Raw genomic sequence first — 27412 nt, 5'->3', positions numbered from 1 at the left:
GCCTGCTACGATGCTTGTCTTTAGCCCATGACTCATCGTCATCGACCGAGATTCGTGTAGTCGAATTAAACGAGCTCAACCGTCCACGCTACTGCGTTTACCGACACAAACGAACTCAACTGGTGATAAATGATTCACGCATCCAATCCGAAGAGTCGAGATACGATGGTGACGCGGTGCCTTTTTATTCTTGTTATTCGGTGCGTCGGTAAACGCCGCCCGGGTCCTGCCTGCCTGCCTGACTGCGTGCCGGGTCGACTTTATTCGCGTCGAGTGTCGACGCACGCTTCGTGGCTTCCTGACCTCGCTTCGTCTCTCTCTCTCTCTCCCCTCCCCCCTCCCCCCTCCGATCGCCGAAATGGATTTGGGGGATCGACCGTGGCGCCGGCGTCGCCTCCTCGCCGTCGCCGTCGTCTTCCTCTACCTCTTCGCCTCCTCCCACTGCATCGACGCCGATCGGATGGTCGGGTGGAGGAGGAAGAGGCCCAAGCACGAGATCAAGGGCCCAATCAAGACTGTCGTGGTGCTCGTGATGGAGAACCGGTCGTTCGATCACATGCTCGGCTGGCTCCGCTCCAAGGGCGGCCGACCAGATATCGACGGCCTCACCGGCCGAGAGTTCAACCGCCTCAACGCCTCCGACCCTTCATCTCCTGAGGTCTTTGTCTCCGACGGCGCCACCTTCGTCGACTCTGACCCGGGACACTCCTTCCAGGCGATTCGGGAGCAGATCTTTGGGTCCGAGGACACCTCTGCGTCGCCGGCCCCCATGAACGGCTTCGCGCAGCAGGCTGAGAGCATGGGTGAGGGCATTTCCGGTACCGTCATGCGCGGCTACTCCCCCGAGGACGTTCCTGTCTTCTCCGCCCTCGCGGAGGACTTCGCTGTGTTCGATAAGTGGTTCGCCTCCGTCCCGGCCTCCACCCAGCCCAATCGCTTCTATGTTCACTCGGCGACATCTCATGGCGCCACCAGCAACGTGCGCCGGGATCTCATCCATGGCTTTCCACAGAAGACCATCTTCGATTCTCTCGACGAGGAAGGGCTCAGCTTCGGCATATACTACCAGAACATACCTGCTGTACTTTTCTACAAGAGCCTTCGCAAGCTCAGCCACCTTACCAAATTCCACAGCTACAAACTCGCCTTCAAGCGGCACGCCAAGCTGGGCCGCCTGCCCAATTACGTAGTCATCGAGCAGCACTACTTCGACGTGAAGCTTTCCCCAGCTAACGACGACCATCCCTGCCACGATGTCGCCAGGGGACAGAGGCTTGTGAAGGAAATATATGAGACCCTTCGAGCGAGCCCGCAGTGGAATGAGACAGCCCTGCTCATCACCTACGATGAACATGGTGGGTTTTACGACCATGTGCCTACTCCCGTCACAGGGGTGCCCAATCCGGATGGTATCATTGGCCCTGATCCCTTTTATTTCAAGTTCGATAGATTGGGGGTCAGGGTTCCCACCCTCCTCATCTCCCCTTGGATCGAAAAACAAACTGGTAAGTGACTTCGTTTCTGAATTTTCCCTTCTTTCCAAATTGATTGAAATAAATCTGATAACTATGGTTTCAAATGCATGCATACCGGTCATTTATACTTATATTTCAGTTGGATAGGCTATATACTGATAACTATAGACTCTTAAGAGATGACTTGAAGGTGGAGATCCAAGGCTTTGACATAGTTAAACTCGGATTGATAAGAGGGGCATAATACATCTAGGGTCATATGACTGTACAAAGATAAGGTGAAATTGAAAGGATATCACCACAAGGCAGGTAATAGAGTTCTGAAGGTGACTCTTGGTACTCATCTCCATTTGACAAAAAAGATGTAGAAACTCATGTATCACCTTGAGACATCCTTGGGGCAGTTGATATAGTTACATGTGCAGAGAGCTCAGGTGGTACAATGCATATCAACACCTAATAGTTCAAGAGCAAATTTGTCAGTTGCTAGTGGCTAGAGAGATTCAGGAGATCTTCCTCTATTATTGAGTGACATCATCAAGTGAGTTTGGTATGTGGATCCAACAACTTCCATGTGTAGAGGAGAAGCATGCCGTGGGAAAGCAATTCCATACTGGAGTATCACTTTGAGGTATCACATTAGTAGGATAGCATCTCATCAGCGGGAGATTGTTAGATGTTAGCTTGTTTGTGGGCAGAGGTGAGCATTGCCCTACCCCTTGGAGTGAGTCTTTTACTTTAACAGGCTTATTATTTGTCCTTGCTACTAAACTTCTGCTTTAGGATTATTTTTCACTGATTCTTACATGGTTATCATATGGTGGTTCGTAGAATTTTGGTAGTTGTGAACTTTTTTCACTAGTTAAGAATTCTGGAACCTAGGGAACATTGTATGGTGTGTTTGGAAGTTGTGAGATACCAGATTGCCTATAATGAGGAAGTTTTTTTTGTGGGTCAAGAAGAGCTTTTGATATTTGGGGAGGACTGCTCCAGTACTGTTAAGGGAGAATCTTAAGGATGATTGAATGAGATTTTCTGAACTGTTGCCATAGTTTGTTGGAATTTTCATTGTACTTTTTCTTTTTATATTATAGAGACTAGATTGTCTGCCGATTAGGCTTTCTCGGACTACATTATATTGTTCTCATCTTTGTTTAGTTATGCTATACTACTGAAGGTGATGAACATTTCATCATGTGAGCTTATAGTGGATGAGATTTTGCATTTTAGAAGTGCTGAATTTGGATCTGTATGTGTGCAGTTTAAGACAAAGGAGTCTAGCAAGTGGTATTGGAGTGATTTTTAACTTTATTAAGTGGTATCAAAGGCATTTGTGATCCTAGCAAGCATGTGACATTTGGTAGAAATCTTGCTTGATTTGTTAGTACTCTTGAATTTGACTTCCCAACATATCATATATTTCTTATAGATGCCTTCATTAATGTATTATTAATGCCATTTGGATATCCAATAGATAAGGAATAGAGATGCTTCTTTTGGATAATGAACTTCGTTGATTTTTTTTCAAAAACATACTGTTTGATACTTGGGGATGATAATTTTGAAATAGCTTAATTACCAATGTGTATGGCAGTTCGACAGGAAACCACCAAAGTAAAACATGTAGTATGTGAAATAAGTCGTGGGTAGTAAATATTCTTTTTTCATAAAAGTATATTAAGGAAATGATTGAAATAAAAAGTCTGAATTCTCCCACTCTATCATGCACAATTCTGAAATGTAATGAATCTGATATCATACATGTAGCCGTCCGATTGAAGGAAATACCATCCACACCCTTCTCTTTCTTTATATAGGTTCCTTGAGTTTTATAATATTTCAATGTACCCACATAAGGATTTTTTTGGGGGGGGGCTTTTCTACTCTGTCATAAAATTAAAATTATCTAGTTTGTAATGAAAAACAAGGGTTACTTTATCTTTGCAAAGGAGAGACAAATCAAGTATTAAAAGAGAAAAAAAAATCTTTTAGCTTTTCCCTTCTTTCCAAAAGAGAGTGCATGTTAGACCTAGGGGTGAGTTTCCTAAATTTTCATATCAAAACTTAAACCAGCAAGTTTCCAAGCTCAATGAATTGATTGATTTGAGTTGGATAACCAAAGAATAAAAAAATGACTTTTCCATAGTAAAGATCCATCAAATGGTCCACCTTTATGGTGGATGAATTGATTTTTTTTTTTATTTGGTTTGGTGGAGTTGTTTTTTAGGTTTCCAGTCTTGGAAGTTGACCTAATTGCTAATCTTTCCTTCTTTGAGCTGAAATGTAAGGGAAAGAAAAAAAAATAGATAGGATGCTTCTATTGTTTACTTGGACACAAATGAGAGGAGGGAAGAAAATAGAGAGTGAATATTACAATTTTATAAGTTAGATAACTTCAATAAATAAAGGGGTGGAGTAAAGTAAAGAAAACATTAGTCAATGAAATAAAGGATAATTTAATTGATTCTGCTATTACAAGTGATAAGTTCAGTAGAGGTAAGATTCATATAGCCAGCTCCAAATAGCTGGAACAAACATAGCTTGATGATGCATGACGATGATGACGACCAATTCATATTGCCAGCCAATTTGAGGGAAATGAAAGGAAAGAAGGAACCATTTAATTCTTGTTTTCCTGTCTAGGAGAGTGGTGGCTAATAAATTGATTTCAATTCATCTGCACTATCTCCTAATAACAATTTTTTGGTTTTCTTTTATCATTTTTTCCATCTGCTAAAAAGGTGTGAAAATTAAGTGAATGCTTTTTCCTCCTAATTTTTTCTCTAGAAGTAAACAAAACAGGTGAAAATTCTGCCTTTGTGGTGGTGATGCTACAAGACTTGCTTTCATTTTGCAACGATAGATTTGCTTTCATTTTGCAACGATAGTGTAAAGGAGTAGTGATTTTTTTTGAGTGATGTGATTAGAAATTTTTTGTGTTTGCTAATCTTGTCTTTCTAATCCCAACATTTTTAGTTTACATGTTTCCACCTTTATCGTGTTTCACGAGTATAAGAACATTTTTGTTCCATTTCTTTGTTTGATTTAATTTAGTTATTCTGTGCTTATCCTGTAAATATCCATGATGCTAACTGTCATGAGAAGTACACCTGTTTATAAATTATCCCATCTGTTGCATGTAGTGTCTTTACAAAGTTTTCATTTTTTTTACCATGCAGTGATCCACGAACCTAAAGGGCCTTACCCAGATTCACAGTTTGAGCACTCTTCCATTCCCGCAACTGTAAAGAAATTATTCAATCTGAACTCCAATTACCTCACAAAGAGGGATGCTTGGGCTGGAAGTTTTGAGAGCTACTTCAATCTCCGGAAGACGCCGCGAACTGATTCTCCAGGTATCCATCTCCTCGTATGTTAAAAAATTACAAGCACCTACAATTGTGTGAGAATATACCTGATATATATTAATTTTAAACTTTGATACTCTTGGATCAGATCATTTGTCAAAAATAATCCTATTTCTGATAGAAAGAGAATACATTAAGATGATAAGGACATATTTAACATTATGGAATCTATTATTAGAAAGAGTTGAATCTGTTAAACAGAGATCTGAGTTCTTAATTATAGAATGTCTTATTCTGCTTGTGGCGTCATCACTAGCAGATTAATAAGTGTTCTTTTTATCAGTTTGAATCAGAATAATAATATTAGTACTAACTATTAAATAAATTTAGTTGGAGTTGCTCCAGGAATACAAGGGAAGCCAAGCTAAAAAAGCTTCATCTCATTGCTAAAAACTAAATGCATTGGATTTATTATCGGTTTTTGGATTCCAATCCGGCTAATCTCCCGTTGTTTTTTTTAGAGAAACTTCCTGAAGTAGACCTACTTAGGCCATTTCCAGCTAGGGAGGATAAAGTTCTCTCCGAATTCCAGATGGAGTTGATCCAACTTGCTTCTCAACTCAATGGAGACCATGTTCTCAATACCTATCCGGACATTGGCAAGGACATGACTGTTGGCGAAGCGAACAAGTATGCAGAGGATGCAGTCGCAAGGTTTCTCGAAGCCGGCAGGGCTGCGCTGAACGCCGGAGCAAACGAATCCGCCATTGTTATGATGAGGCCTGCTTTGACTAGCAGGACCAGTGGGTGGCCGTCTGATGAGGTTGTTCAAATCGTCTAATCCTTGCACGATACGCAAATGTCATTAGTTGTTTTGTATATTTTGGTAGTTTTTCCTACTGGAGCCAATGATTTGTAAGAAAATGGGACGGGATGGGTCTGGGCCATACCCTGTTTATACATAACATGGCTTTGCTATATATATATATATATATATATATATATATATAGGTAATTTCATGTACATGCTCTTCCAAACTTGTGACGACTGACGCGGATGATTATTCAAGATTTTTATCGTCAGACATTTTTATATGAGATGTTAAAGGCTACTACTATTTTCCTAAAGGCAAATTTGGGTTGTCATTTCTTTCTTCTTGTAAACTGTTGGACCTCTTCCATGTTGGAGAAAATTATTGTAGCTCTAGCGAGAGCCGGGCCAACAGCAAGATTGTTGTTGCTCCCTTCGTACCAATGATGGTGATCTTCTACGCCAAACTAAGGTCAACCCTCACCCTCCCCAACGGGAGAAAACAACAGTTTTTGATAAAACACTGCAGCAAAAAGATCACCCCCTTCGCATGGAGTCAGGTGACCAGGCTTTGGGTACACGTTGAGGATGGATCCCGCCCGTGATCTATTGTAGCAACACTACAAATTGTGCCAACTCGTAGAGACAGTTTTTGACCAAACATGGATCATATAAATGAAGAAAGATCTTCCTCCTAAGCTGAAGCAACAACTCTTACATTTGTTTAGCTCTGAACAAATGTAAATAAGCTAGCTGAATCATCATAGAATTTAAAAACACATGATCAATCAATAAATCCACTTAAAACTCAAAGGAAATTGCTGATATATATGATTCATTTACCAAAATGATATGATTAATATCGTCAAGAAGTTTATTTTATCTTGATGATCTAGGTCAATAACAAATTTACAGGTATAATTTTGCATGCAGCTTTCTGCTACGTGAAGAGAGAAGCTGCGTGATTTTTGAGAATCTGCCAAGAACAAAGGAGGCTGGTGAGGCTGAATTTGGTCATCGACGTCCAAATTAAGAATGATTGTTCCTATTTTGATTTTGATTTCAAATCAAGTCCCTGTCAAGTGGAAATAACATTTTGATTTGTTATTTTTTTTAGGAGGATGAAAGAATCTGATCAAGAAAATCATTCAGCCATCTCTACTATCAGACCAATTCTCATGCTTTTACAATCTTGAGATCGAGTTCAGATGAGGAATACAACAAAGGACGGGAAATCCCAATCATGCCCCTCCCCGCGCCTCCGCCTCGGCCGCTCTCGCCGCCGAGAACACCTCCGCCAGCGCCCTCATGGCCTTCACTTGCATCTCCAGCGCCGCCACGTAGTCGGCGGCCTCCTTCAGAACACTCTGCTCCGACAGTTTCCGGCACCCGGGCACCAGCCTCCGGAGCACCTGCAGCCGATCCGGCCTCACTCTATGCGCCTCCGCCACCGCCGCCGCCGCCGCCGCCGGCCGCGTCCGCGCGCGGCCGATCTTGCCCGTGACGCGGAGGAGCTTGCGGCGGGAGCGGCAGCGGCGGAGGAGGATGGCCCGGCTCCATCGGGACTGCCCGCGTGCGGTGAGCGCGAGGGCGGCGTCCGCAGAGGCCTTGACGGCTAGCGGCCCGCAGCCGGCGGTGGCGCGGAGCGCGTCGAGGAGCCGGCGACCGTAGGCGCGTTGCTGCCCCGAAGAGCCCCACCTGGTCGGCGGCTGGGCTTTTCCTCCGGACGACTCCGTTTTATTCCGAGACGCCGGCGAAGAAGTTGTCATGTTGCAGAGAGAAGGAAGAGAGATCAGAGAAAGAAGAAGAGGAGGAGAATGGAGAAGCAGATTTGTAACGGAAACAGAGATATAAATAAATAAAGGTGGTATCTTTATTTATTTTATTTTATTTTTCTTTCTTGTCCCAACTCCCAACTCACAGTCTCACATGGAATAAAAACTGTTTTGCAAAAAACTAAAGTGATATTCTTGTCATTTTAATCTTTTTGTCGGCAAAATTTATTTTAACCCCTTAGAGTTTACATATTCATAGATTTTAATATTATCAGAATATTCTCCAAATTGATCCCTTTTTTTAACAGAATTTCCTTTAAATTAATTTCTAAATAAGTTCACACTATAAAAATTATAAATTTCTCACTTTTTTTTTAAAAAAAAAATTACAAGATGAGTATTTTAGATTTTTAAATGTTGTGTTGTGAAAGTTATAAAAATTATATATAAAATTTAAATTTTAAATCTCACCGCAATTTAATTATAAAATTATCTCATATATATTAAAAAATATCTTATATTATAAATACTACGCAATTATATAAGACACAAATATCATAGATGTGACAATTATGAAACGTATTACAAATTTAATTTTGAAATACTACAAATTGTGCATTTTAAATTTATATTAAAAAATTCTTATTTTTTTACGTTAGATTTTTTGTAACCTAATTTGCTAAGGCAAGGGTATTCTAAATAAATATACAACATTTGAGGTTTCTTTTGAGAAAAAAACAATTATAATGTATTTTTTTAAAAAAAAATATACTAAAGGCACATTTTGGGATGTTATTCAATCAATATATTGAGTGAACTCGAAGTATTCCATGTTTTTGCCTTTTTATGATATTGATCATGATGAGAAGAGAAATCAAAAAGAAATCAAATATCTATAGGACTACAACAAGGCGTTAAGTATTTATTATTATCATTTTTTTACCCAAAAGCAAAGAACTGACCTACTAGTGCCCTCCTGCCACTTCCGACCTCTATTGCTACTGTTCCATACCTCTTCAGATCCACGGCTCATGCCACTTCTAACCTCTACAGCTCGAGCGTTCCAAACCTCTCTAGCTCTACAACCCGGCCGCATTAGACCTCTCCAGCTTTACAACTCGGCCACGTCAAACCTCTTCAACTTTATAGCACGACTACACTAGACCTCTCTAGCTCAGCCAAGCCCGACAGAAGTCTCTTCTGTTCGACCCACCATTGAGAGCGTAGGTACCAAGACATGTAGAGGATGTGGAGTGATTGGATCCAATATGTGGATCCACATGACAATCCCACGACCTGAACGTGGCTCCTAAGAGCATATTTAAAGCTAACCTAGCTACTTCTGCGGGTGTGTGTATGCATACAAATTCAATCAAACTTCTTCTACTTTTCAAATTTCTAATCACACATGAATATCAAAGTGGTTACACCTTAAAATACAATTGTCCAATTCCAAATTGGATACGAGCTTGAAATACCTCACAATTTAGTTTAAAAAATTATTTTTTAAAAAAAATAATACTCATTTGGATGCTCATTTTGTTAATATCTAAAATAATTAGAGGAATTTTACAAATTAAAAAGAAAAATAGAATCATGGTGCAAAATAAATGAAATTCTTTCATACTATATATCACACGTGCTACTAGTTAAGTCCATTATTAGCGTTCGGATGCTGCGTTGCTGTTGTTTGATAATGATGTCCATTCCGAAAAGACTATTGAATGGTTAAGCGGGCTCTAATTAAATTAGGTGATGTAAAATAGGTTAATTAGCGGTGACATAATTAAAATATTATTGACAAGGTTTATTCATAAGCATCTAATGATGCAACATTTTATCCACCGTCAACAGCCCTTGGGCAGTGGATGGTCAACTCAGTTGGATGGTGATGCATGGAAAACAAGAAATTTACTTGGGGAAATCATTAAATCAATCACACTCAAAAACTTAAGAGAATTGGCCACTGTATTTTGTAAATTTCCAATGGATGCATCTTGATATGTATGTATGAATGAATTTGTGAGGGTCTGTTTTTTCAGGACGGGCAGTTAGCTAGTGTTAGCATCGACCATGATATCTTACAGAAGATATTCTCAATTTGTTGCAACTCAGTGTCAATAGAAGAATCCTGTTGCAAGTTAGTACAAAGCACATAATTGTAATAGCTTCTGCTATAACATTAGTATTATTACAAGCTGCTGGAGCTGTCGTAACTCTTTTGACTTTGCCAATAAGTTCTTATCACAAAGTGTTCAGTATCCTGTCTAAATCCCTCATATTAAAACAGATATCTACAACTCTAGTGCGTGGAGGTCATCCTAATCACCTTTTGCACCACACGAGATATATACAACTCTAATAACTTACTTAATAAGCCAATCAAATGACTGGTGGGCTTCCTCATTTTTTTTTGAATTTTTTAAAAAAAATCAAATTAGATTGAATTGAAACGCAGCAGGTCAGGGCTTAGTGGTCCTTAAGCCATGAAGTAGTGTGATTATGATATATGCTTCGTGTGTACAGGAAGTAATAAGATATTATAAGATGTCATTATGAACAATTTAATAGGATAAATGTTATCAGCTAAGGAAGAGTTAAACCAAATATTCTACTTTTGATTATAACGTTGTTTATAAATCATGTTGAATACGATTTGATTCCATGATATTTATAGTATTTAATGCGGGTAAAACGACAATAATTTAAAATATTGTAAAAACAACCTTCCATGGAATAAACAATTATTTGTTGAAGTCGTAAATACAAAACATTTGGGCCGATCTAATGACTCGATCAATTCCACATGCTTGCCATACCCATTCAAAATGCATATTTTATATAAAAATATATCAAATAGAATAAAATAAGAATAGTATCCGTCCAAATGAAATAATAAATAATTAAGAAAAATGATTAACAGATATCAATTTCATTTAAATTGATACTCCAAATTCCTTTTTATTAAAATATATCGACATTTCAAATACTTTTTGGGGGAAAAAAGTATATAAATTATTTGTTTCAAGGAATAATAAGAAACCAAAAGCATAATTATGCAATCCAGTTAGCAACCTTTGTTTTTTAATTCTTGTCACATTCTTATTTTTCATATTTCGTTGATTTACAAATTTTGATGCAGATTGGCATGTAAGAAACAGAAATTAAAATCACGATTTTCACAAAGATACCACGGAAGCCTTCCTGTTAACACGTTTTTTTTTTTCCTTTTGAAAGGCAAATTTTAAATTCTCCATGTAATATCTAAGCAATAAATGAAAAAGAGATATATAGAGTATACATTGCAGCATACACTACCAGATCACGCTGGCCAAGCATGCTTGGTTTTAAGCAACTGAAACGTAAGTTGCCATCAGTTCTGGTTGTGAACCAGACATTTGCTTTTCAGCTCAAGACTTTCTATTAGTAGGCAACCAGCTGAATTATTAAACATGATTAGATAGAGTTAAGAGTGTGTTAGTAAAATCTTAACAAGCAGTGCAAGGGAGAAGGAACAGGAAATTACCTCCAAAGTTCATGATACAGAGGCAGGCTTTACAATAAGCTTCAAAGTAGGTCAATGGACATGAGCTGTAAGATCTGACCTGGAGCATGCCCACAAAATATTAGGCTAAAGACTGGAAAATAAGGTGTAGGTTAGGGTGTCTAAATTAATTAAAATGATCGATTAAATATCTATTATTCATAAACGGCTTGGTCAGATTATGTCCCAACCTGATCCATTCATTTATTTGTTAAACATAACCGGCTCAACTTATCTTATAAGATGAATACTTTTAACTCAGACCCAAACCTGCAAAATTATAGGTCAGGTCATGCCGTCTGAGTGAACTGATTGTGCCAACTTTTGTCACCCCTAGTGTAGGTTGGCAAAATCTGATTACATTCCCTGAGGTTTAGAATTTAAGGAAGGTGAAGTCAATTCTTTATCACTAATACCATGTATATTTATCCTACTCCATCTCATGTATGGATATCTTTATGGGTGTCTATCCAAGAGTCCAATATAATTATTATTAATATCTATAATACTGAGTTAGGAGGGATAGATGGAAAACATAAATATGAGAGGAATTATGACTGCTAAATTTGATTAACAACTTATCCCAAAGTTTAAGTTGTTAGAAAAGAGACAAATTTATATATTTACACCCTTATACACCCTTTCTAATGTGTAGGTGGTGAGAATACTTCACTTGATTGGCTCATACTCAACAAATGGATTAATGACGATACCATGATGAAAGCCCAACAGCAAGCCCAATCCAACGTAATACATTAGGGGAACCTCTTGATATTTATGCATACTAAGCCTCACTTAACAATATGAACTAAGACATCTATTCTACCCTCTCATTGTCACTTCTTACTCCCTTTAACATGTCTACTTTCAACAATAACAATATCTGTGTTTCCAGTACTGAAAGCAATCAAAATTTCCATATAATTACCTGCAAGGGCAGAAGTTTTTGCATATCTTGGAGATAACTATGCTGGTAGCAGAACGAATTTCATCCCATGCCGTATTTACACCTGTACCTTCATCTAATAATAGCTGAAGATTATACTCTGAAAGAAATAAGGTATAATTAGTTCCCTGAACAACTGTCTTAATAGATAAATTTCTGGTTTGTGTAACTGTCCAGTGCTTGAAAGAAATTTGGTGTCATGCTACTATACCCAAACGCTAGAGCAACATGAATTTATTAAAAGCTCTAATGCAATTCATTAACAACAGAGGAACTATATGTTAACAAAATGTTATCAAATGTTTGTTGAACATGATTTACTCGAGATTGCCATGAATCAAATTAATAGCTGTGAATCAAATAGTAAAGTGGAAAGAAAATATATGTTAAAGAGCATTATTGGCAGCAAAATCAAAGTAATGGAAGCTGGCATTGCAACAGTTGATAATCCTTTAGGGTATTTGTAGTTAAGTGATCTCTACTTTAATTGATTTCATTCTCGATCAGCTTTTGGTTCTCTAATCTGGAAATCAAAATTAATCAATTTGTTAGGTAAGCTGATCCTCGTGACTATTTAATTAATTTCTTTGTCGACCAGTTCAAACGACTCCTATTTTCTCCATTACAGCATTCTGCATTTTGGTAATCCATATAACAGCACCATTTCAGTTATCATAATGGTGAAAGTTGTGAGTTACGATATAGTGTGAGAGCATACATCTAAGCACTGATTAACTGGCTTGTAGCATGCAATTACAGAGAAACATACAGGCATTAATAACTAGGCTCATGACGTGATTGCTATTACCTAATTGGGATCACAATTTCAGGTCAGGTCCAAGAGCATTGCAAGCCTATTACCGCTAAGTAATTTGGTGCCTAATTGGAGATCATAAGATGAGAGCCATTATGAAATATTGTGACATTTGGGAGAAATAGTGGTTATTACCTACCTACCTTTAGACCATGCAACCTTAGTGATACTGTGGGTCTACAATGGTTAAGTACTACCTAACTGAAGACTATGCATTTGAAAATACTGTATGGCTGTGACAGTAGGTTTTGTCAATTCATATATGGAGATCACAAGACTTGTGACAATAGAATGTGGATTTGCGATTATCATCGACACCAGCTTTAGCAAGAGACCAAAATACCATAAAAATTGGCTTTATGCCTATGTGCTCTCTTGGATCTATTTTGGTGATCCATCTACATATTTTGAGCATATTCTATATCCATTCATCACAGAGATCTACAATTATTGGATTGACTACTACTTTTATCTTTGTCTATTTTAATTCTCTATGTTTCTACAGGAGGCTCTCCACCAGCGCAATTTGTTTTTTGTACACGTACTGACATTGGTCTGAGCCAAACCATAGACGCATTACTATTATTATTACTCTAAGACACTATTACTAATGTAGTTTGAGTTTTGCATGACAATTTTTATTTTTGATTTACTCAACATTTATTATTTTGTGCTTGTATTTAAAAAGAATTCTTGTTGTAGATTTCTTACAACTTCTGCTCAACAACAACAACAACAACTAAGCATTTTCCCACTAGGTAGGGTCGGCTTTCTTACAACTTCTGCTCAAATGAGAGAAATATTATGTTATTAAAACTAATATACTTGTGTGATAATCACCTTTACTGTCAATGATATTGTCTTCACAATATTATCAATAAGTGACACAAACAGGTACCAATATAATTGCGTACCAGAGAAAATCTTGCAGTGTCACAACTAATTTTGTCCATCTCTTATCCCTAGGCAAAAACAAAATCTCTCCCATATTTGTCAAGTGTTTCTTGGTTACTCTAGCATGTAAAACAGTAAAAGGAATATCTTGCCACACTCTGTTATACAACGTAACATGTTTTTATCCATGCAGATTGATACAGTTACTCCTTTCTTTTGCATCGCACTATATTTCTGAGTCTTATCATCGGATCCTTGCTATTTATATTGTATTGTCCCTTTCCCATCTTCCCTGCAAAGGCACCGCCATGAGAACCTCAACCACTATTGACCTATAGCAGAAGGCCAAGAGTTGATTATGTGACAAAAGTTTTTGAGACTGCTGCTCTCCCAATACCATCCACAATTCCAGATCTTGCGTCATATTTGGATCTTCCCATTCCTCCAAAATAGGTACTCATTAATGCACTACCTCACACCCACTTTCTCATTACATATCTTATATTGCTCTATTGCCCATTATTTTGCTTGTTATTTCTTCTTTAGCCATGTTAGAGGCACTTTTTGATCCATGAACGAGATAGACTATCATGTATGAGATGACAAATTTACGTTATTATGATAATTGAAACTTAGTTCCTCTTTCTTACGGAAAATACAAAGTTGGTTGTAAGTGAATGTTTACTATGAAAATATCACTTGAAAGTATCTTTGACAAGTTAAAAAGCTCAATTGGCTTAGGGATGCATTCAAACTTTTTGTGTGATATTGTCATTTTTTTTTATGTGGCCAAGATTTCTTCAGCTAAACCCTCTGTCACTTTGGCAATATCATTTCAATTACCACTTTATTAATTGGATATCAAGAACGTCTAATTTTTAAGAGATTGTATTATCGAAGTACACATGATTTAACTGCTTAGGTTTGCTGCCAGGGAGAGTTCAACTTTCTGTAAATTGAAAGTCTTTTGTATGGGTGAAGAATTCTCTCAAGAGTATGGTTTGGTAAATTTCTCAAGGCTCTTGTCATGATCATAGGAAGGAAATTTAAGCATTTTGTGATATCTCAAGAATGCTTCTGGAATGGATCTCCTATATTGTGACTATGGCTATTTATAGATTGTAAACTATATAAATGCATATCTACAAATAAGTGGTTCACTTCAAATTTTTGTGTTTTTTGAGGAGACATTGTTTTCGATCTAGTTTCCATAAGAGGACAAAATATATAGCGAATGCTTTTCACTTTGTCCAAGGAAAAAGCACAATCCAAGGAAATACCATATTATGTGTTAGCTCTAATGGTTAGTTAGCAAATTTGTAGACTAAATCTTTGATAAGTCATAAAAAGATATAGTATTCATTATAAGGTGTAGTTTTATAATAATTTCGAACCAAGTATTAGAAATCTAGCTGTAAATAGCTAAAGGCATATTTGTATACACATGGAGCAATAAATGTGAACTATTAGCATTCATCAATTCTACTTACTAATAGGCTATCAGTAGAATGATGAATCTCAATCAGTTGCATAAAGCAATCTTTTCTTTTTAGAAGAATCTAACTTGCAAAATATGTAAATCCTTATCCAACAAAGATCTTGTTCAGAGAACATGTATGGAATGGAATAACTAAGATCTTGCACAAAACTTGAGCACAGATATGTTTGATTAGGATCACCTTCACCAGATGTCGTGGCTGTTACAAAAATCTTTCCTCTGCCATTAATTAAACGCATCAAAGCTCCACTAAGATGAGACTATCCTCAATAGAAAAATGGATCAGTCAAAGAATTGAAATAGGAAGATCATAATTATAAGTAAAAATGAAGTAAATAAAGCAATCTGAGAACTTTTTTACAGTAAAATTAAATGGATAATGGATATAAAAAAATGTTCCAAATCTATCTAAAAAAAGTAATATGAGAGTTATGTTAATGGAAAATGGTTATTTGAAACACATAGGCTGTTACCTCAAAAAAATGTTCCAAATCTATCTAAAAAAAGTAATATGAGAGTTATGTTAATGGAAAACGGTTATTTGAAACACATAGGCTGTTACCTCAAAAAAATGTTCCAAATCTATCTAAAAAAAGTAATATGAGAGTTATGTTAATGGAAAATGGTTATTTGAAACACATAAGCTGTTACCTCCTTTACACCACGTAATGGTGAACCTTTCAGACCGAATACAACAAGGGGATCCTTACTAGAAGGTTCCTGTAGTCAAAAAGAAAATAAGACCATGCTAAGAATATTCAATATCAGAAATCAAACTTTTATTTTTTTTTCTTAAATATGGAGAAATACTATAATTAAACATTAAGGAATTTTGTAGGTTCCTTTTTTTATGACGGGGAAAAAAAAAATTGGTTTATTAGGCTAAGTTTGTTCATATATGTGGTAAGCTGAAGGTAGGATTTCCATCCATGTAAACTGTTAAAATGCTGATTGTTTGAGCATTACATTGATTTACAACAAATTTTAAGCAAATTCATAATATCCAAAAGTAACTTGGTGTTTTTTTACTAGCATTGAGAAACATGTTGACAAGGTTCATAAGCAGATTTAGAAGATAAGAAACCTATTCAAATACCTTAAATCTGCTATCACTTGCAACCATCATAGAAAAGCTTCTAGCATGTTCTCCCACTGTGCCAGGTTCTAATGCGACTCCTCTCTGATAATTTGCAGATGCAGAGAGCTGTAAAACGATTGATTGCAATTCAGAGTTATCTGTGCCTATTAGTACAACACGTGATTTTGGAGAACTTTCCCAATGTTGACCACTGACAGCTTCTACTCTTTTGAGACCACTCCATTGGAAGACAAAGCGATTTTCTCTGTGATGAAAAACCAGTATGCCACGTGGAATTACTTGTTGATAGTCATGCAAAGCATGCATAGCTCAGCAGTATTCACTTATTTTATAAGATGGATCAGGAGATTATGAGAGTAGTAACTGGTCGAACAATGCTGCTTATATAGCATGGAGAACAATGGATAAAGGTATAGTTTCTACTGAACTTTCGTACCTATCCTCAGCAAACCATATGATGCCTTTAGCTCTAATTAGGCTCCTTGAGCATCTCATGATGTTAAGAACTTTTGACTGAAACAACGCCAAAGACAATGGAACTTCAGTTTCAAATGAAGCTGATGAGAATGATGCTCCATGAGGAAAGCCTAATAAAAAAGGGAGGGAAAAGTGAAGACTGACAAGATAAAAGCAAAAGAATGATATCTAAATAATTATCATAATCAAGCCATGTTTCTTGCTTGGGTTCAACTACATGGATTTTATCCCTCCATTGAGCTCAATCTAAATAACTATTTAAAAACATAAAAAATAAGCATGTTTAGTGATATATTAGCTTTATCCAACTAAACATCTTATTGTCACTCTCACATTCGAATGTACTGGTTTGAGTTTGGGTTAAAGCAACTGCAGTATGCAATGAATTGGAATAGCCATTAAAATCAATGTCAGTCTAAACTGTACCTCACACTTATATATCTAGCTTGTTACACGAAACAAAAGTGACAACTAAAAATATATGGCTGCCACTCAATGAAGATGATGAAAACAATGTCATAACAGCCAGATTTTTTTGGTAAACAGAAGTGAAAACCATCCAGTAAGTCTTCATTTTAAAATGAGATAGGAAAGACAATCTGCCACAAAAACAGAATATATCTTCCTAAATTAACATTGTTTCAGTTGTCTTACATTTCGTGCTGCAGCTTTTACAATTTACAGCATGAATTATTTACTTGTTCTTCAAAGTTAGTCTAAGTACATAGGTTTCTCCCAAAGTTACTGATACAGATAGATAAAGTAACAAAATCTGAATTAAGTGATCAACACAACTACATAATAAGGCCTATTTTAGCAGCAACTATGTAACATTAACATGGGAGAAACTTTGATGGTTAAACTCTTCCTTCAAGGCTTCAATCCCGAATTTGGGCTTGATAAGAGAAGCAACAACAATTTGAAAGGAAAAAAAAGGCCAATATGCTCTAAGAGCATCCACAATAAGATCGAATATTTCTCCCAAATATTTGTGGTCCCTGCATCCACATCATCAATCAAATATTTCATTCCTTAAATATCCCACAAACCAAATATTTATGGGGTTCACCTATTAAATACCCTACTATCAAATATTCCAAATTCCACCATTAAATATATTTTTTTAATTTTGTTTTGTTAAAAAAACAAAGAGAGAGACAAATTACCGGGCATAACTCTATGTCCAGTGATTTCAAATTTCCTCCATAATATCCACTTTCAATCGGGGATATTTGAGATTGGGAATATTTGGAGAAATATCCCCTCCAAATATCCCCTATTGTCGATGCTCTAATTAAGGGAAACTAAACTAACCAAAAAAAATTCCCATTAAAAGCAAGATAAAGATAAGTTACCAGCATCGAAATTATCAGAAGGCTGGCTGCCAGTATCACCAATAGAAGAAATTTGCACTGGAGCATTATTATGCCTAAATGCCATCTTGGGCAAGGATTCATGAGAAAGAATCCCTGGCATACTATCAAAGTTTTTTTCAACATCTAATGCCTGAAGTTTGGTGCAATCAATCACAAGATCCAGAGGAACTCTACAAAATTGGGAGCGGACAACCTTTGCACCACCTGTTAACCCTTCTAAAATATCTTCAGCATTAGATACCTGACTGAGAGTAGCCAAATCACATCTGCAAGAGATAACTGATCGCAGCCATCAATATATTGTCACGTTCAGCCAAATTGTAAATAGGTTGATAAAACAATATTTAAGGTGGATTAACATATATTGTGGCATTGTCAAGTTGAGGACTACATGAAACCTAACTCTATAAAGTTATACAATCTAATGTTCCAAACATGGTTTAATCTGCATTCTCAAATTCTTCTAAAATCTTCAGAGTTTACCACTTTTAGAGCATAAAAATATGAATTGAAATTGTCTTATTGTAAGATGAATGAAAGAAATAAGCAGAATTTATAAGGTTATATGTTGCAAGGTATGATTTAATAAAGTAATAAATTCAGATTCAGTACAACAAATGTTTTGCTGTTGGCAAACATCTTGTTAGCAGGGCACAAGCTTGAAGTTTGCATCCCTTTGTGTGATTTGTAAGAAAAATCAGTAACTAATCTAAACCCTAAATTGGAATGCATGAAATCTTCTCCAGAAAAGTCTTATTTCTTTGATAGGAATTGTTTTAAATATTTTTCCACAAATTGAAGTGAGTTCAACACTTAGGTTCATGTTATTATATTAAACCAAACCATGTAACAAACTAAATTGAATTGAATGTCTCCGATACTAATTCAATTAGACTTATTAATCCACAGATATCTATCTTGCACTTGTTTATTTATACTAGTTTAAGAGACCCATAGAAACTAAAAAACCTAATTGCAAGCTGACTTCTCGCATCCCAACACCCACTTTGCTCCCATTTAAAGTTCATCATAAATCTAAGTCATTCTAAAGCTTGACAAAAAGTTTGGTTCAAGGCCAAATTCACTAAAACTGAAGGACAACAACTAAAGGTAAAGGTGCCATGTTGTTCAGTTATTTCTTATGTTCTTCATTCTAGAACATGAAATGGCTGTCTAAATATTTCATCACCAATTTTGTAATGGGCATAAGAGACCAACATTATTCAAGGGTAATTGATAGCAATAGTTGGCACACAATTAGTTAAAGAAGTTCCACGCAAGTTTAAAATGTTGAGCTGTGTCAGAATTTGAATCTTTAACTGGAATAATACAGTTTCAGTATGATATTGTATTGTGTTAATACAATTTCAATACTTATTTTCTTTCTTATAATAATCTATAATTTATTATTCTCAAATATTAATGGTATTGTATCAGCACTACTATGCTAATACCAAAAGGAATGTTATACATCAGATCTTAGATCAACCTCATAATTTTCTAAAAACCAAATGAAATAATTATTCGGAACTTGTGGTATGATATTGATTTCTATGACCATCAACAATACCATCTTAATATCAAAATGTGTTTCACACATCAAATTTTACAACATTCTTGTCAGATCAACCCATGGTTTTTAAGACCCAAATTAAATAATTATCCCATAATACTGATATTGGCTTTTTCCATATATCCATCAATATATCTCGATTTTGCAGTTGAACTTGAGCTAACGGTCCTAGAATCAAAATTGTACAACCACATGAAAAAGATACACATATCCCTGAATCATGACTTGATGGATCAGGATCACCATATGATGCATCAGAGTTATAATAAGAAAGTTGAGAATATAATGATTCTTGATCCGAACAATTTTTAGTTAAGCTCTTATAATCTTAATAATTACAAGCTTCATTTTGATTATAACTCTTATATCTGTGTTGTTATTGACTCTTAATAAATCTAGCTTATATCATTCTGGGTTGCATGTGTGTAACTTTGCTAATGTATCCATAGCTCAATACTAAAGTTTAGAGAATATAAGTTTCACCACCATCTAATATATTTCAATTATCATCATCTCAATTAGTAGTTGCAATATTGTCAACGTCGCTATCATTATTTCAAACTTCTTTTAGAATTACAATGTCAGAATGTGACAATGTTTTGTCACTCTCATCATCTCATTGGGTTCTTGTTCATTGATTGCATTTAGTTCCCTTTCCCTTGTGCTAGATTAGATTTCTATTTCTTTTTATAAGAGATTGTGGAAGTTTTCTCATACCCTTTATTTATGACCTTTGATAGTGTTGGCTGGAATGTTTTAGAACGTTTAGGTTAAGATCCAAACAATAGAAATTCTCAATTAGAAGCTCCATCATCTTCCTCACCAGCATCTCCTCTAACTTACTTTTTTCTCAATCAGTAGGTAAGGAATTGAAATGGACATGGTCGATCTCCTACTTCATCAACTAAAGGATTCTCAACCTCAATAACACTTCATTAATATCATTGGATCATCCTCATTCTGGACAAATCAAATTTATACCACTAGACTCTTCTTCTTCCTTCTCTTCCTTATCTCCTAATCTTTAATTGAAATGCATATGATAATAAAGATAGAACATCTTCTTTGAGCAATGATGCAAGATGCAATTTTGCACTTTCACACTTCTAGCAATGAGAGAGAGTTGACTAATTTCATTCAAAACCTCTTTAACACGTCATCTAAGTGAGAACGTGTTCTTAATTCTTTCAAACTAGAAGTTGATTTTCCAAATTTTAACTAACACTCAAATGTAAGATAAATAAGTGGTATAATTAAAATAGTCCTCTATTTGTGTTGATAATTAATAATTGATTATTTTATATTATCAAAGTCCAATTTATACCTGAATGACAATATAAAGGATCATAGAAGCTTCTTAAAATATTCGTTGTTAATAGTCATATGCCTATTTTGACTCTAGGTAATAGACTCAACAACTAATTCTCTATTTTGTTGTAGTTTTGATATTACACTTTAGAGGAGCACTAGGAGATCATCATTTTGATTAAACACTATCAATATTGATATGCCAGATTAAGATACTAACCTAAAATACTCAAACAAAATTTCCTTATTATCAAAAAAAAAAGTGTACCGCCATATGAAAAAAAATTCCAATTTGGTTGACTAGAGCCGTCAATTTGAGTTGGTCCCGTCAGATTGGCTCGTAAGTGGGTTGGGTTGAGATTTTAAAATGGATCCAGACGGGTCGCTCGGGTCGGCCTGTGGTGGGCTTGGGTTAGCCAGTGGGTTGAGGGAAAAAAAATCTTCTAAAATGTAAAACTAAAGTGGAAAATTCAATGGACTCATGGGCTTGATCCATCTAATCTACAATCCAAACCTAAAAATTTTCAACCTTTTATATATATATTTTTTATTTTTTTTATTTTTTGGCGGGCTCGTTGGCTAGCTCGCCTAACCCACAATCCGCCTTGACTTGGATTGAGTTAGGTTGGGGATTTCCCAACCCGTCAGAATGGCGGGGCGGACCGACCCGCCAAAAATGAGTTGGCCCGTTTTACAACACTATGGTTGACCCATCTTTCAATAATTATATCAACATAATATTGATGCATATTTGGTAACTGCAGGCGCCTCTTGATTTTACAAACCTAGTTGTTGTTGATCATAAGATGTCTCTAGCAATAAATTTCCTCATTAATCTATAAAGTGGGTGATGATTATAAAGGAATTTTATAAAAAAAAATTATCTATTTTTATTAACTCTTTCAATATATTGAGTTTACTAATGCCCATCATCATCATCATCAAAGTAGTGCAATGTGTCATGCTTGATCCAAAACAATATTAGATGTTCTTGCTCTAACGACACTAGCTCTCTTGAAGTTAGCACCATTGTCTATAGCCACTACTACTTTATATTCTACATCTATTTCTTAATCTACACTATTCAAGATATGTATGATAACACCAGGGTATTTTGCAGTTGCATAATGATATTTTATGGTTACATTAACAACAAATTTATAAAATATCATATTTATACAATAGAAAGTTGATAACGCTTATACGCAACCTTCATCTTGTGGAAGGAAAGAAATGACTAATATCAACTTATAGTAAGGTAACACGAACACTTGAACTTTTCCCCAATGTTGATGTAGAGGCTAAACCACTAACACTAGTCGAGTCACTTCCACAAGAACTAGTTATGTCACAACTATATGGCATTTGTTGTTCATACTCATATTAACTTGGGAAGTATAAAGAGTGACTAGAAATTGTTAGTTATTTGGGATATCATCGCTATGACCTTTAAATTCATCATAGATTCTCCAAAAGCTTGCCTATCAAACCCTTCACATTGTTGTTCTTTATATTTGACCTTTTTTTTTTATCAAGTTCCTCTGTTACACAATGAAATTCTTAAAGGACTTTTGAACACTTTGAAACATCCAAGTATCCATAAGCAAAATGGTGATTGAGCCAAAAGAACTTACCTGACCCTACTTTGGTGTCCGTGGCATTGTTCCAACCCAGATAGCACTGTGATTAACCTTGTGTTTCAATCTCTAGCAGAACAAAAATTTTGGACTGTGTCGGGCATTAAAGCTCAATACCTTAAACCATGGTTCCATAATTAGAATGAGTAATGTTCAATCTATGGGTTAGAATTGTAGGCTACCTATCAACATGTCTAAACCATCTCAACCTATTTTTTTCACAATTTATCATTTTTAAAATTACATTTAATTGCACATGGGTATTACTATTTTTTAATTTTGTCCTTTCTAGTAACTCTACATCGCAAAGAAACTTCAATTTTGTTCAAAGCAAATGCGAGGCAATATTGATTAAAATGAGATAAAATATTTCAACCGTGTAAGAAGACAATAAAATGAACCAATAGGAGAAGATAGCTTGCTTCATGTTTCAAAAACACCAGTCACAATGGAAGAAAAGGATTCAAGTGGCAAGAAAAAAAAAACATGTTGCCTATCAGTGAGTGGAATAGAGGATCAAAGTGAAGTCAGGTGCTAATGGAGAAGCAAGAAAAGTAAGGAAAGATCCTATAAGGAGATAAGAGGTGTTAGTAATCAAGTCAACTGAAATTTCTGTATTGGCAGAGTTCAAGAGCAAGAAGTAGTGAAACATAAAAATAATACTGATAGATGGGTACTGGAAACTTTGTTTATGATAATGAAAGTTAGCCTCTCAATTGCATTAATTCAGACAGCACACAAATTTCAAAGGCACTATCAGAATTAATGCAACCATCACATTTTAGTCACTATCAGTCTATTTTTAATGTCAATGATAACATGTTTAGCGGGCACACACAAACGGAAAAAAAGGGGCAACTTGCATGCTTGCACTTAAATCCAGCGACTGAAAGATATAATGTTGATAAGCATACTTGTTTAATAAAATGATATCGACATGCTGCAACTGCCTCCTGACAATGTCAATATTAATGATCTTATCGAGAGATTCTGCATCAACCACAGCAACTGTAAGATCCAGATGAATGCCTACTTCCTTCAGATCGGCAACAAACTTATCAGGTCTTGCTAGCCCAGACGTCTACAGAAACAATTTATACAACACACATAATCTCGTTTTAACACAGTCAATCAACAAGAAGAAAAACCCATAAAAGGCAGTAGAATAAGACCTCAACGAGAAGACAGTCGAAGTTGTGCCTACTATCGACAATCCGCTGAAGGGACTCCCGGAACGGCCCACTGACATCACAGCAAGCACAGCCTGAAATCAACACGGTGTCAGTCTAACCAACAAAGGAGGAACCAGATCGGCCACGCGAGGAGAGAAAAGAAGAAGGAACCGTGGGTGAGGGAGACGGTGGATAGGTTAAAGGCCTGGTTGAGGCGGGCGGCGTCAAGGAGAAGGGAATCAACGTCGGAATCGGCGAACTCGTTGACGAGGACAGCGAGTCGGAGGTCGCCGCGGTTGTCGAGTAAGTGCTTGAGAAGCGTGGTTTTGCCGCTGCCAAGAAAGCCGGTGACGAGGGTGCAGCCCATGCGGCCGCCGGCAAGGCCGGACCGCCGGTTGAACACCCGATTCTCAAACGCGGCGCTCATCTCGTTCCCCTCCATTCTACTTCACTGCAACCGATTCAGCCCTCGTCTTAGCAATTTGGGGGTTGGAAGGTTTCGAGAATTTTCGATTAACATTGAATAGAAAAACTTGGCATTTATCTATATAAATAAAGATTAGTATTTGCCACTTTTAAGATGTTAAGAGGCGTTTGATTTAGGGAAATAGAAGTGGGAAATGGGAATGAGATCATTGATTGTCATTGTATTCTCAATTTCAAGGATTTATTCTCTTATTTATATTCCTATTCCTATAATCCAAACATTAACAATGAGAATCAATGATTCTCATTCCCATTCCCCACTTTTGTTACCCTAAACCAAATGCCCCCTTAATGTTTGGATGATAGAAATAGGAATATGGGAATGAATCCTTGAAATTGGGTAATAACTCATTCTCATGTACCTCCCCTTCAATGAGTCATTACCCTATTTTCATCAATCAAAATATTCCCTTATTCTAAAAATACCCTTGACCTAAAACTAAAATTTTCTTCCTTAATATCAAATATCAAAATATATTTATTTATTTATTTCTTTCATATCACTTCTCTCTCCTTGTTCTCTCTCATCATATTTTCTCTCTCATCATTTTATCACACACTTTCTCTCTCCTTAATCTCTCCTATCACACTCTCTTTCCTTTTTTCTCATTACACTTTCTCTCTCATCATACTTTCTCTCTCCTCAATCTCTTTTATCGCACTCTCTTCCTTCTTTTTTTTTCATCATTCGTTCTCTCTCATCATACTTTCTCTCTCCTCAATCTCTCCCATCACACTTTCTTTTCTTTTTTTTTCTTATCACACTTTCTCTCTCATCACACTTTCTTTCTCCTCAATCTCTCCCATCACACTCTCTTTTCTTTTTTTTTTTTTCTTATCACACTTTCTTTCTCCTCAATCTCTCTTGTCACACTCCCTCCTTTTTTCCCTCAACACACTTTCTCTCTCATTATATTTTTCCCTCATCATACTTTCTCTCTCCTCAATCTCTCCCATCACACTCACTGTTCTCTTTTTTTCTCATCACGCTTTCTTTCTTATCATACTTTCTCTCTCCTCAATCTCTCTCATCACATACTCTCTCTTCATTTTTTCTCAATATATTTTTTCTTTTTTCATCCTCTCCCATCATACTTTCTATCACATCATATTTTCTCTCTCATCATGCTCTCTCCTATCACACTCTCTTTTCTCATTTTCTCTCATCACACTTTCTCTCTCTTCATTCTTTTCTCATCACACTTTCGCTCTCATCATTCTCTTTCATTATATTTTTCTCTCACATTCATTTTTCTCTTACATCTAATTTTTTCTCTTATTTTCCTTTAAGGGTAAAAAAAATTTTTTGACTTATTCCGATAGAAAATATGCAACTAACCAAACATTACTTTTAAGAGTGATATTCATGCTCATACTCATTCCCATTCCACAATACATTGATTCTCATTCCGATTCCTATTCCTAGGAAAGAACCAAACGCCCCCTTAATTTAACAACTAAATTACTTTAAAATTCATAGTCCATCTACCACTAGAATTGCGTTGGTCCCAATCGGATTATTAAAGTATAATTATTCAATTATACATATCAATAGTAGTAAAAGGTTAAATTCATCACCCAATAATTTAAAAAGATAAATTTAAAAGTTATAGTTGCCCAAGACGGCAAGACCTTATTAAGATTCAGACTCTTACTTTATAGTAGTAACTCTATTATACACTAACACTTAATTTTATCCGGGGCTGAATCGTTACATATCAAAGATTTGATACATGGAGGAGCCAATGCATTGCAATGTGACGAACCCAACAATGGTTTGGATTTTAGCCTAAATAAACAAGTCTAAGTTATCCTGAAGAGCTCAAGAATGGCACCATCTGAAAACTCTGAGTGTCAGTAAGGAAGATCGAACAGTGGAGTCATTGAGTTGGTGAGACGAGCTAGGTCCTCAAGTTGTCAAATGCTTGAGCAGCCGAGCTGAGGTGCTCAACAGAGACGGATCATTGGGGTTGTAGCCTAGCCCAGTTGCTCAGCCAACTCTATTACCTAGTTCATTTTCTTAATAAGGTTTTAGGTTTTATTCCCCCTTCGTTGCTTTCTCTCCATGGCGTCGATGATGAATGGCAACAACGAGCAACGACAATAATCTCCACGGCGACTCAGGTAGTTCTTCGATTCTCTCTAGACTCTATTTCTCTTCTCTTCTCAATTTTTCTCTTCGTTACTTTCTCTGATTCTCTCCACGGCGCATCAGTGATGAAGGGCGACAACAAGCGAGCAGGCGAGCAACGACAACAATCTCCACACCGAGTCGGCGACAATAAATCTAGATCTCATGTAGTTCTTCAGTTCTCTCTAGACTTTAGTTCACTTCTCTTCTCTTCTCAGTTGTTCTGTTAAGATTTAAAATCATGGATCAGTAGATCACCATTCACCTCTATCCTCTGAGCCTCTCCCGTGGACGGACGACTCTTGCGAAGAGAATAGTTAGCTGTCAACTCAATTGCCAAACTACGAATGCTTCATATGGGTCCTTCTCCAGCATGACCATTTGAGAAGCATTAGGCCATTATAGCTATTTGCATCAAATGATCAAAAGGTTCTCTTTGGCTGCCTGATCAATCATCAGAGCTAAATAATTTTTTTTCATGAACCAAAATAGATGTAACAATTAAAATTAACATGAAAACTAGCAGAGTTAGATGCCCACGATTGCCCCCTTTGTCTATGTTTATTATTTAACAATATAAACTATACTTTTAAACATTGTATTAATTAGGCCTAGTATTTGCAAGTTGATTCTATTTCTAACACACTGTCTCAAACTCACTAAAAATTATTATGAAAGGTTTTGTTGTTTTTCCAAACTAGAAATAGAACAGAAAGCTTCGGGTGCGTTTGGTACGCACGTTTTTCATTTTCATTTTCATTTTCTGGAAAACGTGTGTTTTCTAGAAAACAAGAAACGACTTTTTGTCATTTTTTTTTTCTAGAAAACGCTAGCTACTTTTTTTAGAAAACAAGAACGAAAAACACAAACCAAATACCATTTTTTCAGAAAACGTGCGTTTTCCAAAAAATGAAAATGGAAAACGCGCATTCCAAACGCACCTGAATTCACCTTTTCTTTGTTTTTTATGCAAAAAAAAAAACTTCACATTTTCTATTTGATGCTATATTGTCTATCTTTTATTTCCGTATGTTTACTTCTATTCACCGTGGACAATTAACTAATCAACTATTAATTCCTAGAACATA

General features: G+C 36.3%; 3 protein-coding genes across 3 annotated transcripts; 1 reads left to right on the top strand and 2 right to left on the bottom strand.

Moving 5' to 3' along the window:
• Positions 1–200: 200 nt before the first annotated feature.
• Positions 201–5881, top strand: LOC121998353 (non-specific phospholipase C1-like). The gene is made up of 3 exons (XM_042553253.1): positions 201–1505; positions 4655–4831; positions 5305–5881. Exons 1-3 carry the CDS (start codon positions 359–361, stop codon positions 5622–5624), a joined length of 1644 nt encoding a protein of 547 aa, XP_042409187.1. The 5' UTR covers positions 201–358; the 3' UTR covers positions 5625–5881.
• An 850-nt stretch (positions 5882–6731) lies between these two features.
• Positions 6732–7448, bottom strand: LOC121994503 (transcription factor bHLH149-like). The gene has a single exon (XM_042548514.1). It carries the CDS (start codon positions 7361–7363, stop codon positions 6836–6838), a length of 528 nt encoding a protein of 175 aa, XP_042404448.1. The 5' UTR covers positions 7364–7448; the 3' UTR covers positions 6732–6835.
• Positions 7449–10520: 3072 nt separating this feature from the next.
• Positions 10521–24236, bottom strand: LOC121998352 (COBW domain-containing protein C15D4.05-like). The gene is made up of 11 exons (XM_042553252.1): positions 23879–24236; positions 23708–23799; positions 23450–23616; positions 17997–18283; positions 16601–16751; positions 16162–16408; positions 15717–15785; positions 15247–15325; positions 11842–11959; positions 10896–10974; positions 10521–10807 (listed from the first exon to the last, which is right to left on the bottom strand). Exons 1-10 carry the CDS (start codon positions 24147–24149, stop codon positions 10947–10949), a joined length of 1509 nt encoding a protein of 502 aa, XP_042409186.1. The 5' UTR covers positions 24150–24236; the 3' UTR covers positions 10521–10807; positions 10896–10946.
• Positions 24237–27412: the final 3176 nt, after the last annotated feature.

Source organism: Zingiber officinale, chromosome 6A (genome assembly GCF_018446385.1).
Source record: "Zingiber officinale cultivar Zhangliang chromosome 6A, Zo_v1.1, whole genome shotgun sequence".
Lineage (NCBI taxonomy): Eukaryota > Viridiplantae > Streptophyta > Magnoliopsida > Zingiberales > Zingiberaceae > Zingiber > Zingiber officinale.
This window is presented reverse-complemented; position numbering and strand designations above follow the sequence as displayed.

What these genes read in the sequence shown, in the direction of transcription:
- LOC121998353 (XM_042553253.1), top strand. Translation starts at nt 359, where the DNA reads ATGGATTTGGGGGATCGACCGTGGCGCCGGCGTCGCCTCCTCGCCGTC. An exon ending in TTGGATCGAAAAACAAACTG is followed by an intron (nt 1,506 to 4,654) that starts GTAAGTGACTTC and finishes TTTACCATGCAG; the next exon opens with TGATCCACGAACCTAAAGGG. An exon ending in GCCGCGAACTGATTCTCCAG is followed by an intron (nt 4,832 to 5,304) that starts GTATCCATCTCC and finishes TGTTTTTTTTAG; the next exon opens with AGAAACTTCCTGAAGTAGAC.
- LOC121994503 (XM_042548514.1), bottom strand. Translation starts at nt 7,363, where the DNA reads ATGACAACTTCTTCGCCGGCGTCTCGGAATAAAACGGAGTCGTCCGGA.
- LOC121998352 (XM_042553252.1), bottom strand. Translation starts at nt 24,149, where the DNA reads ATGGAGGGGAACGAGATGAGCGCCGCGTTTGAGAATCGGGTGTTCAAC. An exon ending in CAAGTGATAGCAGATTTAAG is followed by an intron (nt 15,786 to 16,161) that starts GTATTTGAATAG and finishes TTTTGACTACAG; the next exon opens with GAACCTTCTAGTAAGGATCC. An exon ending in CATTACGTGGTGTAAAGGAG is followed by an intron (nt 15,326 to 15,716) that starts GTAACAGCTTAT and finishes TATTGAGGATAG; the next exon opens with TCTCATCTTAGTGGAGCTTT.